Below are 15,109 nucleotides of genomic sequence, written 5' to 3' on the forward strand. Positions count from 1 at the left end.
ACACATTCCCTAGTGGTCAAGTGCAAGAAATAAATGCTGCAGGGATTGTTCCACTAGTACGACGTGGTTATGTTGCATCCAGCATTTCTGAGCTCAGATTTGCAGCTGGTCACCCGTCAACCCTATTCCCTCCAGTACAACTGTGTTGTGTTTTTTTTAGGATAGCCCCCAACTAGGAGATTTTTGATTAAACAAGGACACCATTCAGCACCTGCCTCCATCTCGGTGCCAGCCAAGGTTTTGCTGGCACGTGACGGGGCACAGCAGCAGTCAGTACACACTATTTCCAAACAGGCCAGCGAGGGGGGTTTCAACATTCCCAAGTGTTGCACCAGTTCTAACCACCACCATGCAGCTTACCCAATCCCCACTAATTACTATGTATACATATTTCTGTCTCTCTCTCTATTTTTATGTGAATAACTCCATAAAGGAAAAACATACACATTCTGAAAGGCTTTCAAGCCAAACAGAAAGAGCAAATGAAAGAAAGAGCATTATGCCAGAGGCTGGAAAATAAGGCGTACAGACACAAAATCTTTCCTGAATCTGTGGCACAGAAGAGAATCCAGATCTCCTGAGTCCACACCAGTGACTAAAATCCTTTACTTGTGTAAAGTGCTATGGGATTGGAAGCATGCCAGTGCCAGCTCTTGGAGGACCTAGGAGAAGGTAAATAGCATAGAGCCTGCAGGGGAGAAAACACTAAGAAGTATTTTCCTGTGTCTCTCCTTCCCTTTTTATCTTTCCCAGATACGACATGCTCTCATCTCACTCTACTACTGTTTTTCCCATTTTTTCAGAGCAAGGGAACGAATTCTAAAAACCCAGAAGAGTTGCCAGCACTACTCTCCTATTACATTAGAAGATGAAAAGTGACTTACAGGTGAAGGAAGTGTTTTTTAAATCCTGCCTACGTAAGACTGATGGCATCAGTCTTCCCACTGTAAAAATGGAACAAGCCCTGCTCTGTAATTGCCATCGCAAGGAAGGCTCAAGGAAAGGCAAGGCTGGCAGCAGGCACCCCACCTGCAGGGATAATACAGAGAGAGGCTACATTAGGACAAAAGACTCCATAAGAGCACTTAGCTCTCACCTCTTGGATGCTCCAGGCACACACCAGCTCTTCTAATCCTTGCATTTCACATGAGACAACCGTTGTGAGCATTACCTCCTGTTCTTTACAGTCACTCAGTATCTGAGCTGGGCTTAGTCCCTGTTGTCTCTTGCCCCTTCTACCTGATGCTGTCCCCACCAGCTTCCTCTCTGCTTGCTAGGACTGGAAAAGCGAGAAACCAACAGGCTTCTGCAGCTTGATATGAAGCCTATTGCACATGGTGTTAAAAATAAATTCTCAGTCAATGATTTTCCTCACTAGATATATTCTTTAAGAGGTTGCAAAAGTTTTTTCAGGCCACAGCTTGCTTTCATAAGGACACCAAGGCACAAGGCTTGCATGGTATTTCTTCATGCCCCTGCTACAAGCCAAGACATGAAACAAAACATCTCTAGTGAAGTTTCTGAGCTTCAAGGAGACAACACTTCAGTTTTTCATGACAAAGAAGCTAAATGCTTAATGCAAAAATGGTTTCATCTGCTGGAGGGGAGCTGAGAGATTGCATGCAGCTGTGTTTTATCTATTCCCTTTGCCATCTTTCCATCTGCATCACAGCATCACCACTTCCCCAGTAAAAGCTAGTAAGTTCCTAACCTCAGATGACCCACGACATACCAAATCAGAAGCATGCACACAGCTTAGGAAAGTAATAACCCTAGACTATTTTCTTTCTTTTCTCCTTCTTTCTGTTTCACTTTATTTACTCTTTCAGAGACCCAAACAGTAAACAAACAATAACAGAAACCAAACAGTACTGCAAAGGAGGGACAATTTCTGCATGTAAAAAAGATGGAGGAGCCAAGATGAATATAGAGAAATGGCCTTAAGCCACCTTTGCATCTCTCAGATTCTGGCTGTATCAGGAACCAGCAGAGACCTCACAGCTCTCTGTCTTACAGCAGCCTCTCCATGGCTGACTATGGCTTGTTCTCCAACTTAGACTAGAAATTTAACAAAAAAAAACAAAACAAAAAAACCACCACTATACCTGTCCTCCTTATTACCCCAAATGGCCTGTATGCTGAGGATCACAAGCTACGATGGCCTATAGGCCACCAGTGACACATCATTCCTGCACCTGAAACACTTCCCTAAAAATTATTTTAGTCTTTTCCAAATCCTGTGTGTCAGTAGGACTCCTATAAGCACAGTGAATGATCCATTTTCCCCTGCGAACTATCAGTAAATATAGGATGATCAACAACATGTTTAAACATAATTCAACAAAACAAACATAATCCACCATATTTTTGGTGATATCCAACTATGCTACCTACCTGCCAGGTCTGTGAAGATTTGGGATTCCAATACCAGCAATTAAAAGACCAAAAGCTTTTGCCCCAACACTCAAAAAAAACCCCACAAAACAAAACAAAACAAAACAAACAAAAAAACCCAACAAACAACTTTGCAAAATTTTTTGTTTTCAGATAAAAAAATCAGTACAGTTTTCTTCCTTTCCTCCCAAATAAATGAAGACCTTCAAGGTCATTAAGTCCAACCATCCACCTGACCTACTAAGTCCACCACTAAACTACGTCCCTTAATGCCACATCCACACATCTGTTAAATACCTCCAGGGATAGATGGGGACTCCACCACTTCCCTGGGCAGCCTGTCCCAATGCTTGGCCACCCTCCCCATGAAGAAATTCTTCTTCATATCTGATCTAAACCTCCCCTTGTGCAACTTGAGGCTGTTAAATGTTAAAAATTCTTGTCTAATTTTAGCTAGATAACTTCTATATTGATTGATTTATCATCTTCTCTTTCATTTTGATATATTCTTGCCCTACTACTAGCAATTCAAAATACGTATAGGATCATCACTGCAATATCATTTTCTTAGCTTTCCACTTTGACCACTCCTTCCATATCTCCACTATCACCTCCTTTTGTTAAATTTCCATGCATTTGTTAAATTTCCAGGCAAATAATTCTGCGCTTTCACAACATCCCCTACTCTTGGAAGGACACCATTCTTCTTAACCACAGAGCTACGTCATTGTTTTTCTTCAGCTCATTCCTGAAGACTGTTCTTTGCCGTAATGCTTGACAACAGCTTGACTTGCCCATCATGAGGTTTCCAGCAGTTGCTTTGTGATCTGAATTCCGAGCTGACTGGTACACAGATTCTCTTTTTACCCCCTTCTTGTCCAGTGCCAGCACAGCAAGGTCTTTTTCATGATCAGATTGCCTTTGTGCTGCAACACTACAAAGACATCACTTAAAACAGCTGTGAAGACATGATGGTTTCTCCTTCCCACCTGGTGGATTATGTTACACCTTATTAAAGGATGTCTCTGCCCAGGCCTTGGGGAACTTTGAGAACTAACTCATAGTACTCCTACTGAGGCAGCAGCGCTACATGCTACCTCTAAAGCAGGGCTGCAACAAAATAAACAGGCTGGCTCTGAGCAATGCCTGGAAAAACGCTATTAAAGAAAGACCGTCTGGCACAGAAAACACCAGGATCATGCATTACCAGATATCTATGGCAGAATAATAACAACAAAAACAAACACCCCACTTATAATTTGTAGAAGATGAAAAGCTGTCTGTAAACCATTAGCAGGAATGGTGTGAAATACTAAAATTTGTGCCAGATGGGATTGCCCACAGCAGCCCATCACTATACATCCTAGTGTGGGTATGCAGTTCCTGTTTTCTCAGCCTTATAGATGAAGAAAATTTATGAGACATTCACAGCTACACAAATTAGATCCTCTGGGGCGATACAAATGTATTTATTACTATAAAAGTATTAAATGGATAGAGATCTTTTGATGAAAGCTCATACACAAGGTATTTCAGGTAAGTGTTATAAATGCTAAAATAATACAAGTAACAAGAATAGTCTCTGGTGCTCTAGGAATGGTAGTCAATTCATGCAGCTTCTTGTTTTGGTCAGGCAACAGGTTCATCAGGGCATGTGATAAGCTGCCCGTTAGGGAAGCAGTTAATATTCCATTTTTTATTGAATGGTACAATATTTACCCATATGATGCACAACCTCAATTAAACCTAAACAAGTAGGTTGGTCTTCTACATGTGCCTGAATTTAGTCACCACTGGGTGATGTTCTAGGGCTTTTACTATGCCAGAAATTAGACTGGGTATTCATGTGGGGCTGGCTAGCTTTTAAGATGCACAACTTCAGGTGTGCACTACAACGAGATGTACAACCCAGATACAATTATACAGGATAAGATACAGACAAAAAGAAGGAAAATCAGCGGAGTTCCTGCTTATTTCCTCCATGCTCAGGAGTTTACTGCTTTGTGGTACAATGCCTATGGGTAAGGAACTTTGTGAAATGACCATATGTGCCGAGATGTTCAGCTACTCTTGTCATATCCTTTAATAGATGATGATTATATGAAAATCATGAGAATAACAATATGAAGACCAGGGAACATGGCATAGATTAAGACAATCTGGAGTTGACACAGATGTCCAAGCAATTACTGAGGCCAGGGACACAAGTCAAGTAGGAATCTCCTTTATAAAAACAGATATATCTTTAGCTCTTTCCTGTCCCTACACTTCTTGGAGCCCATACATGTAAAAAGCTCTTGCTCTATTCCACAAAGATCAGCCACAGAATCATACACAAACCAAAAGAGCCACACCACAAATGTCATTTGCTAGGCACCAGCACCAATCCTGTTGAAGTGTGAACCATCTCACAGGAAACCAAAATCCCCAGCAGATGACTCATCAAAAACTAACTACTTTCAGCTAAGAGCTAGAAAACTCAACACATTTCAAAGCTGTGGTGAATCAGTAAGAGATCTGTCTGGAATGACAGACTGTCAAAGAAAAGCCTCTAGAAAAAAAAAGTCCTGGCGGTTCCTCTCCCATGCTACCACTCCGTTTGTAAAACACCCTTTCATGCATATATATGAAACAACACCTGAATAGCAGAGGAAGGGTTAAAAGCTGTCCAGCCCTGACTGACAAGCTTTAATTCTTTGACGGCTTTTTCCCTGCACTGTTTTCTATTGATTAAATAATCTCTATCAGATATTAAGCCCCTTGTTATTGGCACAGCCTATAAATTATTCAGAAGTTATATAAATTCTTATGGCGGGCATGAATTTTTAAACCCTAATTTGGCACCAGGCCAGGAACTCCTTATTTTTTATTTTTTTCCTTGCCTGCAAGAAAATGTGCACACATTAGATTTCTTTTTCCAAAAGACAAGTTTAACTGTGATCTGCTTGTTTGAGTGGAGATCGTATTGGGTTGCTAATTCTGTTTGGACATGTAGAGAGTGGGGGTTTTGGAGAGGAAAGAGAGGTAGCAGGAATTGATGCTGTTGCGCTCTGTACCTGTGACTTACTGGGGATGAAAAGTGTTTCGAGCACTGCCTTCACGGAGAGCAGTCACGCATGCCAAGGCACCACAGCATCTCCTGAATGGGCACACGAGACGGAAGAGACCGGAGGGATCCTCTGTGCAGGATGGGCTGAGTTGAGCCACCATGCGTCGGCTCACCACTGCAAGTCTGCCGGAGACCGTACACTTCTGGGGTTTATTCTTAAGTGCTGAGAGGCCTTTCCTTTAACGACAAAGGCCTGGATACACCCAAAGTTGCACACAAATTCTCTGAAGGAGAATTTCAGCCCTTAAATACACTGAGGATGTGGAACTGCATCTCCCCTTCACCGTTGCTTGTGTGAGAGAATTGCCATGCTGAGGGCCTGCTTCCCAATGCCAGGCCAAGAGGCCCAACACCACGGATGTTCACCATCTCACGTGTCAGGCAGTGAGCAGAGGACACCATCAGGCTTTTGGGCAGAGCTTATTAAGGCCGTGTTGCACAGATTGTACCTTTAACCACCACCACCCCATGCCAGGCTGGCGTCCTGCAGGCCGTGACACCATCCCGGGCTCAGCACCCGCTCCCCTTGGCCTCCCGCCAGCTCCGCGGCCCCAGGCCCACCTGCGACGCCCGGCCCCACACGCACTGGCTCTGCTCCCAACTCTGACCGCCCCCGTGCCTCTAATTCCTGGAAGTACTAAAACACCTCAGCAGCAGAAGAAAAGGGGCCAAAGTGCCTGGTTGTGAACATTTCTCTCATTTCTAACCATGGCCCAGATGGGACATCGTTTTGTCTTCCAGTCATGTTTTGTTTTCTTTCCCTGTGTCCACAGCATCTGACCCCCCATGACCAGACTACCAAGAAGCATGCCTATCAAGAAATTAATTTTCAGTGCTGAGCCCTTGGAGCCACTCCAACTTTCTGAACCCTCCTTCTGCCTTTTGACAGCTTTTCCCCACAGATGGATTGAATGCCAAAGTCCTGGGCTACCGATAACAAAAAAACAAGCAGAATCCTTTCTTCTCTTTCTTGCATTCTCTGTCACCTCACAATTAGTTTTTAACAAAAAAGGAACAGAATTATAGGAAAACCCTGCAGGAAAGGACTGGCAGCATGAATGCCTCTGCAGACAGCACTGGAGCTGTAAGTCTTTGACACCTACCGGCAGCTGGTCTTGTCTAAGCCAGAACCGTAAGCTGTGTGTGGGTAGGAGGACATTTTAATTTTGCTATCTGGCTCATTGGGAAGCACCTTCACCTCTGAAATCAGGAGGTGGCGTGTTGTGTACATTGCAACGAGGCTTGGGCACTTGCCCAGTGATAGCACGGTCCTGCTGAATGATGAGAAGGGGAACTGTTGTGCTCGGAAAAAGAGCTGATGCATGGTGCATTTCAGAGAATGGGAGACGATGCCAATATTCTGATGTCCACTCTTTCTCTCAGAACAGATTCTTCTTTAAAATGCTGATCAAGTTGAACAACAGGGAGATTAAAATAAATGTTCCGACAAAATTTGAAAAAAAATCAGAAGCGTAAAGATTTAAAAATGCCTGGATATAAATATATACATATATATCAAATAACTACATGCACCTGTGAGTAGAAATTTACTGGTATATATACAGCCATATTGATGGAAAGGGAATCGAGACATACTAGTAGAAACGTCCACAAGAAAAGGGCACAGAGTGGTCCAAGGATGTCTTTATTCTATCTCATTCGAACTCCCTGCCAAAACTCCACTAATTTAAACCGAACAGATGATGAAATGAGATTGAACGGATAATGCCAGCTCTGTCAGAACTTCTCCAGCAAAACTGTATCAATGTGACATATCTGCTTTAGAAAGGGAAGGTCCTTTCCCTCTGGACTCTATGATGGCAATTCTGTTGCATGCAAACAGTTCCTCCAACAATGGGACAATTGCTTTTATAAGACCATGAGGAAAGCTGAGTTTACTGCATAAATGTACATTATCAGAGATCTAAAAATAAAATGTAAGATTGTATCCTAGAAAAAACATTCAGTCATGCAGCTTTTTCTCCCCTTATTTAATCGTCAACGCCTGTTCATGAGAACCTCGAGCTCATTCACAGTGGTAGAGCTGTTAATAATGTATAAACTCCTCCCTTCTCTGCTACACAAAATTCCATGTTGGGCCAATTCAGGGAAGACCTTTTCTATATGTAGCACAGAGGAAAGAGGACCATCACCCCAGTTAATGTGGTTTATTTGCCACACAAAAATCATAAGACTAAAGGACTGTTTCCCCTCCACTGTGCATTAAAGAACGTGTCTAAAACTCAGCTTTGCTGTTACCTTGCTCATTCCCTTAGTTTATTTACATTTCCCTACAATTCCTGACCATCTGAACCTGGTTAGTCATAATTACCGGTGCACACTCAAATTTTGGTAGCTCATTGATCACTCCCCATTATGAATCAGCAATATAAGTTGTTAGAGTGCTCTGGACTTACCCCACACCAGCCTGCTTTACCTCACTCTCTATCTTTAAAATGGGAGGATGACCTCCCTGCCCATCCTTCCAGGCTGTTTTGTCCCTTAACATTATCTGTTGGGAGACAGGGAGGCACAGATTACCCATAGCTATTTCTAAATTACCTGTTACTGTGGGGTCCCAATCTTGCTTAAAGGCTGTCAGTGTGATCATGCAACAAATACAAGATAGAACAACTGTCTGCAATAATACTATTTTAGCCAACGTAATGTGTATCTGGTGTGGAGTATCAGCACACATACAGAGAGCTGCTGTGGAGCTGCGTTTTTCCCCTCTGTATCTAGAATTGCAGTCCACAGTCTTATGGTTAAGTATGACAACTCAAAATACAGCATATAGAGCTCAAAGTCTTAGGGCTCATAACCATCTCCATCCCTCTGACCACCTTGATAAAACCACTAACACCACCACCACCAACAAAACAAATGGAAAATGACTGCTAGGATAACACAGATATGTTAACAAATTTTTGTTATTATTTTTTGAAACTCATTTTCAGTGTTAAATAAACTGTGGAAAAAGGACTTGATTCATGGTTGCATTAGGAATCTACTCAACCAAAGCCCCTTGTCACAAATTAAATCATAAACCAAAAAGTCAAACATGATTTGTGAAATTAACATTAATCGAGGAAATACTCCCTGGTGCTGCATCGTGATTAGTCTCTGGCATCTGAAATATCACCCATAATTCACAAGCTCCTCTGAAACCATGCCACTATCATTACTGCTGAGATGGCAGGCATGATGGAAAGGTGCTGCCACAACCAGAGAGCAATCCTTCTTTCGGTGCTGGTGAGAACTAGAAGTCACAGTGTCTTATTATTTGGGAAAGTATGTGCATATGCACTTCTCATCCCACACACACTTCACCCCTCCACAGGCACTCTCTTCTAACTCTTAGTTTTATCCAAGACTATGGTTATTTCTAATTTTGAACAGGAAGGCTTGGCAACAGCTCTGCATTATGCCCTTTCTTTAAAATAGTGACTAATAAAAAATGAAATGTATTGGGAGTCACTGGCACTTTCAGGGAGTTAGTGTCTTTCAGCAGAGGGATTCAGTGCCTTAGTGCGGAGAGGCAGACAGCAGCTCTGACACAGCTCTGACGGGAGCAATGGCACAAAGATGACTTTGTGTCACTGGCAAAGCCCGATTTTGAGCCCAACATGTTTTAGAAGCCAGGAATTCCAGATACAGCTTAAAGATATGGGATGCTTCCATTTACAAGGTGATCTTCAGCAGGAAGACAACTTGTCTGCCAAGAAATGCAGTCATTTTTGGAAGTCTTGGTGTAAGACCATCCCCACTGCTCTGAGCACTAGATATTCTTTGTTTGGAGCAAAATATGCCCCAAGCCTTTCAGGGGAAAGAAGGATTGTTCAGCTCAGCTTCTGACTTCACTGGTGTTCAGAGCAACAAAAAAGCTTCAGTACCTCTATAACCCCTCTCTTCACCCCAAGTGATGATCACGGCCTTTGTCCTTCAGGTATTCCTATGTTGTCTGCACCACATGGGTATACCACACCTACCTGGAACACATCAGCTGCACGCTGGGTTAGGGCATGTGTGTGTGTGTGTGTACACCTAAAATACACAACATCCAAATAAACAAGAATCACAAAGAATACTCCTTCTCTCTTAACTGAAGAAAAGCCTGGGGCCTGATCCAACTCACACTGAAAGCAGAACACAGAGGCGTGTACTCTTACAAATGGCACCAACCCCTTCTTCTCTGGATTAAAGGACAACATCCTGGCTGTTAAGCCTCATTTCCCTTTCCTATCCCTCTCCTGCACACACAGCAGTCTGCATCACATCTGGGCCTCCGTCCTCAGCTGGGGCAAACCAGGTTTAATGGAGCCATGACCATTTGTGCCACTGAGGACAGAGCGCTCAGCATCCAGCTCAGAAAGCATCTGAGCCAGCCTCCAGCCCGTGCCTGCACGAGTGCACTCTAGCAACCCCACTTCACCACAAATGGCAGGCGCTGCCCCAGAGGAGGACAGGAAATCCAAAAGAAATTACTGCCTGCTCTACTAAGCTAACCCTTTGGCACAGAGGCCTCACTTCCTAGAACAGGAATTCATTGCTCCAGTAACAAGGCTGGCTGAAAAGTCCACGAGGGATTGTTACCTCCATTCAACACACTTTCTTTGGGTAAACAGTTATTCCCTTCTTGTGTTGTGACATTAAGGAGAGGTCACTGATGGATGGTGGTTCTTAAAAATAGTTTAATTTTTTTTAAACACTCTCTTCTACTTGCAATAACCTGTTAAAAAGCTGAAAATAACATTGAGTTCCCTACTGGTTTGCCCTTTTCCATTTGTAGAGCATTGATTTTTTTTCCTGTTGTGCCAAGATTAATGTGGCCTGTTTGTTTGACAACAGATTCAACATATCTAGTGCACTGTCAAGCTAAAATGACTCTGTCTGTGGGCAACATCCCTGCTTGGAACTGGCAATGATCTGGGAAAGAAAGGCTTTGCTAGTTAACTCTTACTGCTGAACCATGAGGAGATTTCAGTGGCCCTCAAAACCGAAATTTATTATTGATGGCAAATTTAAAACACTGCCAGCGAGAGTTAAGGGATTCAATGAAGACTATTAGACAAGGGAGGTTATCCAAAACATTCACTTAACAATCTGTTACGGTTTTGATTCCAAATGGTTCCAGATCTTACAGGTACAAACCTTCCTCTCCTCTTGGTCCTTGATAGAAAAAAATGGTTTGTTCTCTCTCCTCCATTTTAAGTAGAAAAAGAAACATCATATAAGCAAAGTACAAAGAAGAAAAGGAGAAAAGCCAAGAAGATATGGACTGTTCCTTCCTCATTCAAATATCAGATATGACATGGAGACCAGATGAGGGTGAAAACCCCTTCCCCCCCATTCTTTTGGAAGTGACACCGAGTCCAAAACCATCCTCTCCCTCCCATCCTTCATCCTTCCCTTCCCCTTTCTCTGGCAAAAGCCAGTAATACCTACAAATATTTTTTATTTTCGTAAACATCATGCAGCTTTAAAACGTGGGGATGTTCTATCAACTTCAGGATGGCTATTTCCCGCTCCACCTGGAAGAAACAAAAAGAAATACAGAAGATTAGAAGTTAGGTATTAGAACGTATTACGTATCGCCACACATTTTTTTCCCATTTATCCATTTCCCACTCCTCTACATATGCTGGGGATTCTTCGACTTATAACCATGTATAATGTTTAGCAATCAGATACTTTAAGAAAAAATAATTTATTCACCCTCAGCACTCCTTGCCCTGCAGAACAGAAAAAAAGTAAAGTTTCAGAGTTCAAAGAAAAGTCCCAAATCTACCAAAGGGAGTCAACGGCAGGAGCTAGATGAGCATCCAAAGCTGCTCCTGCCTCACAACCCAAAGCGGTGACAAATTCCCAAAGTATGGAAGCTCCAGCATGGCATTTAGAGCTCTCCTGACCTCCCACAGGCACAGGAGTGGCCACATGGCACTATTTATTGCATACTCCACTAATACAAGAAAATTCCCATTCTGAAGAACTTGACGTGTATGTAGGGGAGACAAAGAGTGGAAGAGCAATGTGATTTAATAGCTGCAGAACTGAGGCACAGAAAGAGAAAGAAAGAAAAGAAGTGACACAAAAAGTACAAGGCACAACAAGAAATTAAACCCAATTACTGGAACCTCGGTGTTCAGAGCCTTAAGCATAAGACCGTGTTTTCTCTCCATTCCCAATCTGTCTAAGCACGGCTACTTCTAAGAGTGTGTCTTTAACACTGAGTTAATAAGTTGTGACTAAGTCCCTGTAATTAGCACAAGTCTTGTTCTTACCCAAAATTCCTATCATGACTGCAATGTGGTTTGAACTTGAATTTACTAAGGGTATTCATTAGAGATGAAGTCAGTGCAATTCCTCAGCTGCTAGCAAAATTGCTCTGTGCTGCTCAAAGCCACACTGTAACCGCTCTGATTTGACCTAGGCTAACTTGAAGGGAGTGAACGTAGCACTGTGGAGACTGTAGATAACCAAAATAAACTCTGCAACAAGACACAGTCTAAGCAATGCACAGTCAGGCATGACAAATTTCCAGGAATCCAGAAATACAAGAAAATGACCTAAAGATGAAGACACGAACAACTAGGTAGGTTTTTTTTTTTTTTCCAGTCCTTTAAATAACTGATTGTCCTGAAGCTGCTATCCTAACAATCTATCCTAACAATCAAAACATGAACAAACTACAAAACCACCCATGAACACCTCCTCAGCAGGGATCAGACAAGTAATTAGGAACTTGTGCCTTAATTCTTGATGTCCTTTAATTTCCTGAGATGTCATCCTCCATTAAACCCAAACACAGCCAACTTCCCTTGAGTGCAAGTCAGATACTCGACAGGAAATCAGAAGGTGCTAGTTTTCCAGCACTGTGAAGACGACGAGGGTTTACTGGCACACTGGTTGTCACCACAGATCTCTCTTCCTTGATACCACCACACAAAAACAACAAAAGCAACTCCAGCACCACATCACACTTGAACTTCCTTGCGTATCAGGATGGAGGAAAGGGTTTTTGCACATGTATCAGTCTTATTCTTTCAAAGATATGCTGCAGACTCAAAAGCCATCTGACAAATCCACTTCCACATCTAGGATCTCTGGAAGAAGCTACTTCAAGAACTGGTGAAAAGTATATCAGGAGGCTCTAATGGATTCATGTATGTGCCTCAGCATATAAACATGTATGTACACAGGTCAGCGCTTCCACAACTGCCGTGAATTCAATGATACACAGTACCTGATGGCGACAGCTCTGTAGGCATAACTGGCTCATGACCAGCACTTAGATCAAAGCCACTTATACAGTAGGAAACCAGAGCTGGGTAGATCTCAGCTGTACAGCTACTCCACCAAAAAAACAGGAGGAGAGCTCCTTTATGTCATTTTTGTCTCCTCCTCTAAAAGACCTGCTACTCTTTTCTTCTATGAGATACGCACTGATATTTGCAGAGAGCTGTGTAAGCTGAATTTGCTTCGAGAAAGAAGAAAAACCAAACAGAAGCAGCACCCACTCCCATAACAATCCTCCAGCGGTACCGAGATTCAGACATCAGCATCATGCACCGTAACCATTCAGAAACTGAAACTCCAACAGCAAAGTTCCCTTTGGATGAGGGAGACCAGCTGTTTCAAGGGGAACGGGACCACCACACTAGCTATGGCAGTGATCATCCAACCCCGTTCTCCCTCCTGGGCATCTCCTGCTTGCAGAAGATTAAATTCCCTGCAGATTTGCTCTCTGACTGCACAGGAGACTCACTTCTGAAAACCTCTTGGTGGGTGCTGTGGTGGCACACGTTCAGACCCAGTGAGTGATGGATGGCAGCATCCAGTCAGGGCCCAGCTTGGTGGCTGTCCTACAGCAAGAGATGAGGCAGTGATTTATGACTACTGCTCAGAGAAAGGAGTTCAGTTACAGCACTGCATGGCCTGTGTTCAATAAGAGAAAATCAGACAAGAAAGCAAATACACACTTCCAACCTGCATACTTATGCAAGAAACCAACTAAAAGGAAATAGCCCGAGTTGCTTTACTTTCATTGCTTTCAGTATATGAGTATGGAAGGTCCTGCGCATATTTTTAATTTCCTGGAAACTAAATCCTGAGAGGAAATACAGTTTCAGAGGTCATAATTTCAACCTCAGGTATGCAAAAAGCATCTGGCTTGATGCGCCTGTGGCAGCGCTTCCCCACGACGTATTCAGTTCAGCCTTGTGCTGCACTCCCCAGCGCAGGCAGCAGCCTGCTTTCCACAGTCTGCTGCCTTCTCTAGCTGTAATCCAGGGATAAAACTAACCTACTATTCGTCCAAGTAGGACTTTTGCAAGTTCTTTGTGCAAGCCTTCAGGGCTTTATGAAGGGGAAGTGTTACTACTTTACTTCTCCTAGTTCAGGCTTTGGCCACTGTGTGGCAAGACAGCAGTGGCTGCACTTGAACAACAACAGATTCCCAGCTCTCCGAACAGCAATCTGATAAAGATCTTCCTCAAAGCCCTTCCAGCAGTGCCGTGCCTCTTCTCCCCTCCAAAGAACACAAAAATTCCCAAAAGGCAGCAACGGACCATGCTCATGACATGACTCCTGCAGGTGCTGTCACTGGGGGGCTCTCTTGGCTCTTATCCCCCCAGAGAAGCCAGAAATCGGTAGGGGTTGGACACCAACTGGGGGTCTCAGTAGTGGTTTTCTGCTCAGGAGGATGGAGCATCAAAGGAGAGGAATCTCCTTTATACAAAAAGGAGGCCTGAAGCAGCAAGCGGCTTTGCCTTCCTCCCCAGAGCTGTGCCAGCTGCTGGCAGGCCTTTGCTGCACAGCCCTGGCCTTGCAGGGTGCTGTCCAGCAGAGCTGGCAAGGCTGGGGGAGCAGAGAAACCCTGCAGGGGTGTTTGCCTGGATGCAGATGCAATTATCGGAAAGCAGGCCAAGCTTGGAATAGCATGTCTAGAGAGGCTCAGAGTCTGTGCTAAACAGGAAACATGGAGAAACATTTGCATAACAGTTAAAAGGGAAAGAAAAAAAGTGGAGCCCTCTGCGTCACACGAACACCAGGGCACGTGATGGGATCCCAGCGATAGCCTGGGTTGCCTCATGCCACGGCGAGTTATCGACCATGTAGCACTCCAGTGCCTTGGCGCTGGGGGAAAAGCTGTGAAAGGCAGTGCAGGGCAAACAGAGACACTCTGCTAACTTGTAACCTTGCAGGTGCCAATTAGGGGCTTTAAAAATCTATGCAGGAGGCTGATTTGACAGGATGCTCCAGTGATTCAGCTAATGACAAAGAGCAACATGAGGGCAACACAACCCTTAGAGGAATAATGCAAAGCTCCGGTTCCTCTCCTCTGCCTCTAATTCACCCTCCTTCTTCCCCCCAGAGGAACTCGCATCTCTCTGGTTTAAGCCCATCTCATCAGCACAGTTTCCTCTGACGACAAGTGCTCTGCTCCCTCGCCTTCCACACCACAGACCCACGGGGTGCTCATTCACCTACAAGGCACAGAGAGCAGGTGGAGGGAGCGTATGCCATCCTCATCGCGTGTCTCAGTGATGAAGGAAGGTTCCTCTTCTCTTGTATCCCCGTGCTCAGTAACGATTGGGTCACCCATCA

At 43.8% G+C, this 15,109-nt stretch overlaps 1 protein-coding gene across 7 annotated transcripts in view; it reads right to left on the reverse strand.

Moving 5' to 3' along the window:
• Positions 1-15,109, reverse strand: part of BRSK2 (BR serine/threonine kinase 2) — a 308,810-nt gene that overhangs the window by 99,062 nt on the left and 194,639 nt on the right. For all 7 annotated transcript variants that reach the window (XM_066997946.1, XM_066997944.1, XM_048066549.2 and 4 more), the window contains exon 5: positions 10,949-11,034. In XM_066997946.1, coding sequence (XP_066854047.1) covers positions 10,949-11,034 — 86 coding nt within the window. The remainder of the gene's footprint in view (positions 1-10,948; positions 11,035-15,109) is intronic.

Source organism: Anser cygnoides, chromosome 5 (assembly GCF_040182565.1).
Source record: "Anser cygnoides isolate HZ-2024a breed goose chromosome 5, Taihu_goose_T2T_genome, whole genome shotgun sequence".
In the NCBI taxonomy this organism is placed as follows: domain Eukaryota; kingdom Metazoa; phylum Chordata; class Aves; order Anseriformes; family Anatidae; genus Anser; species Anser cygnoides.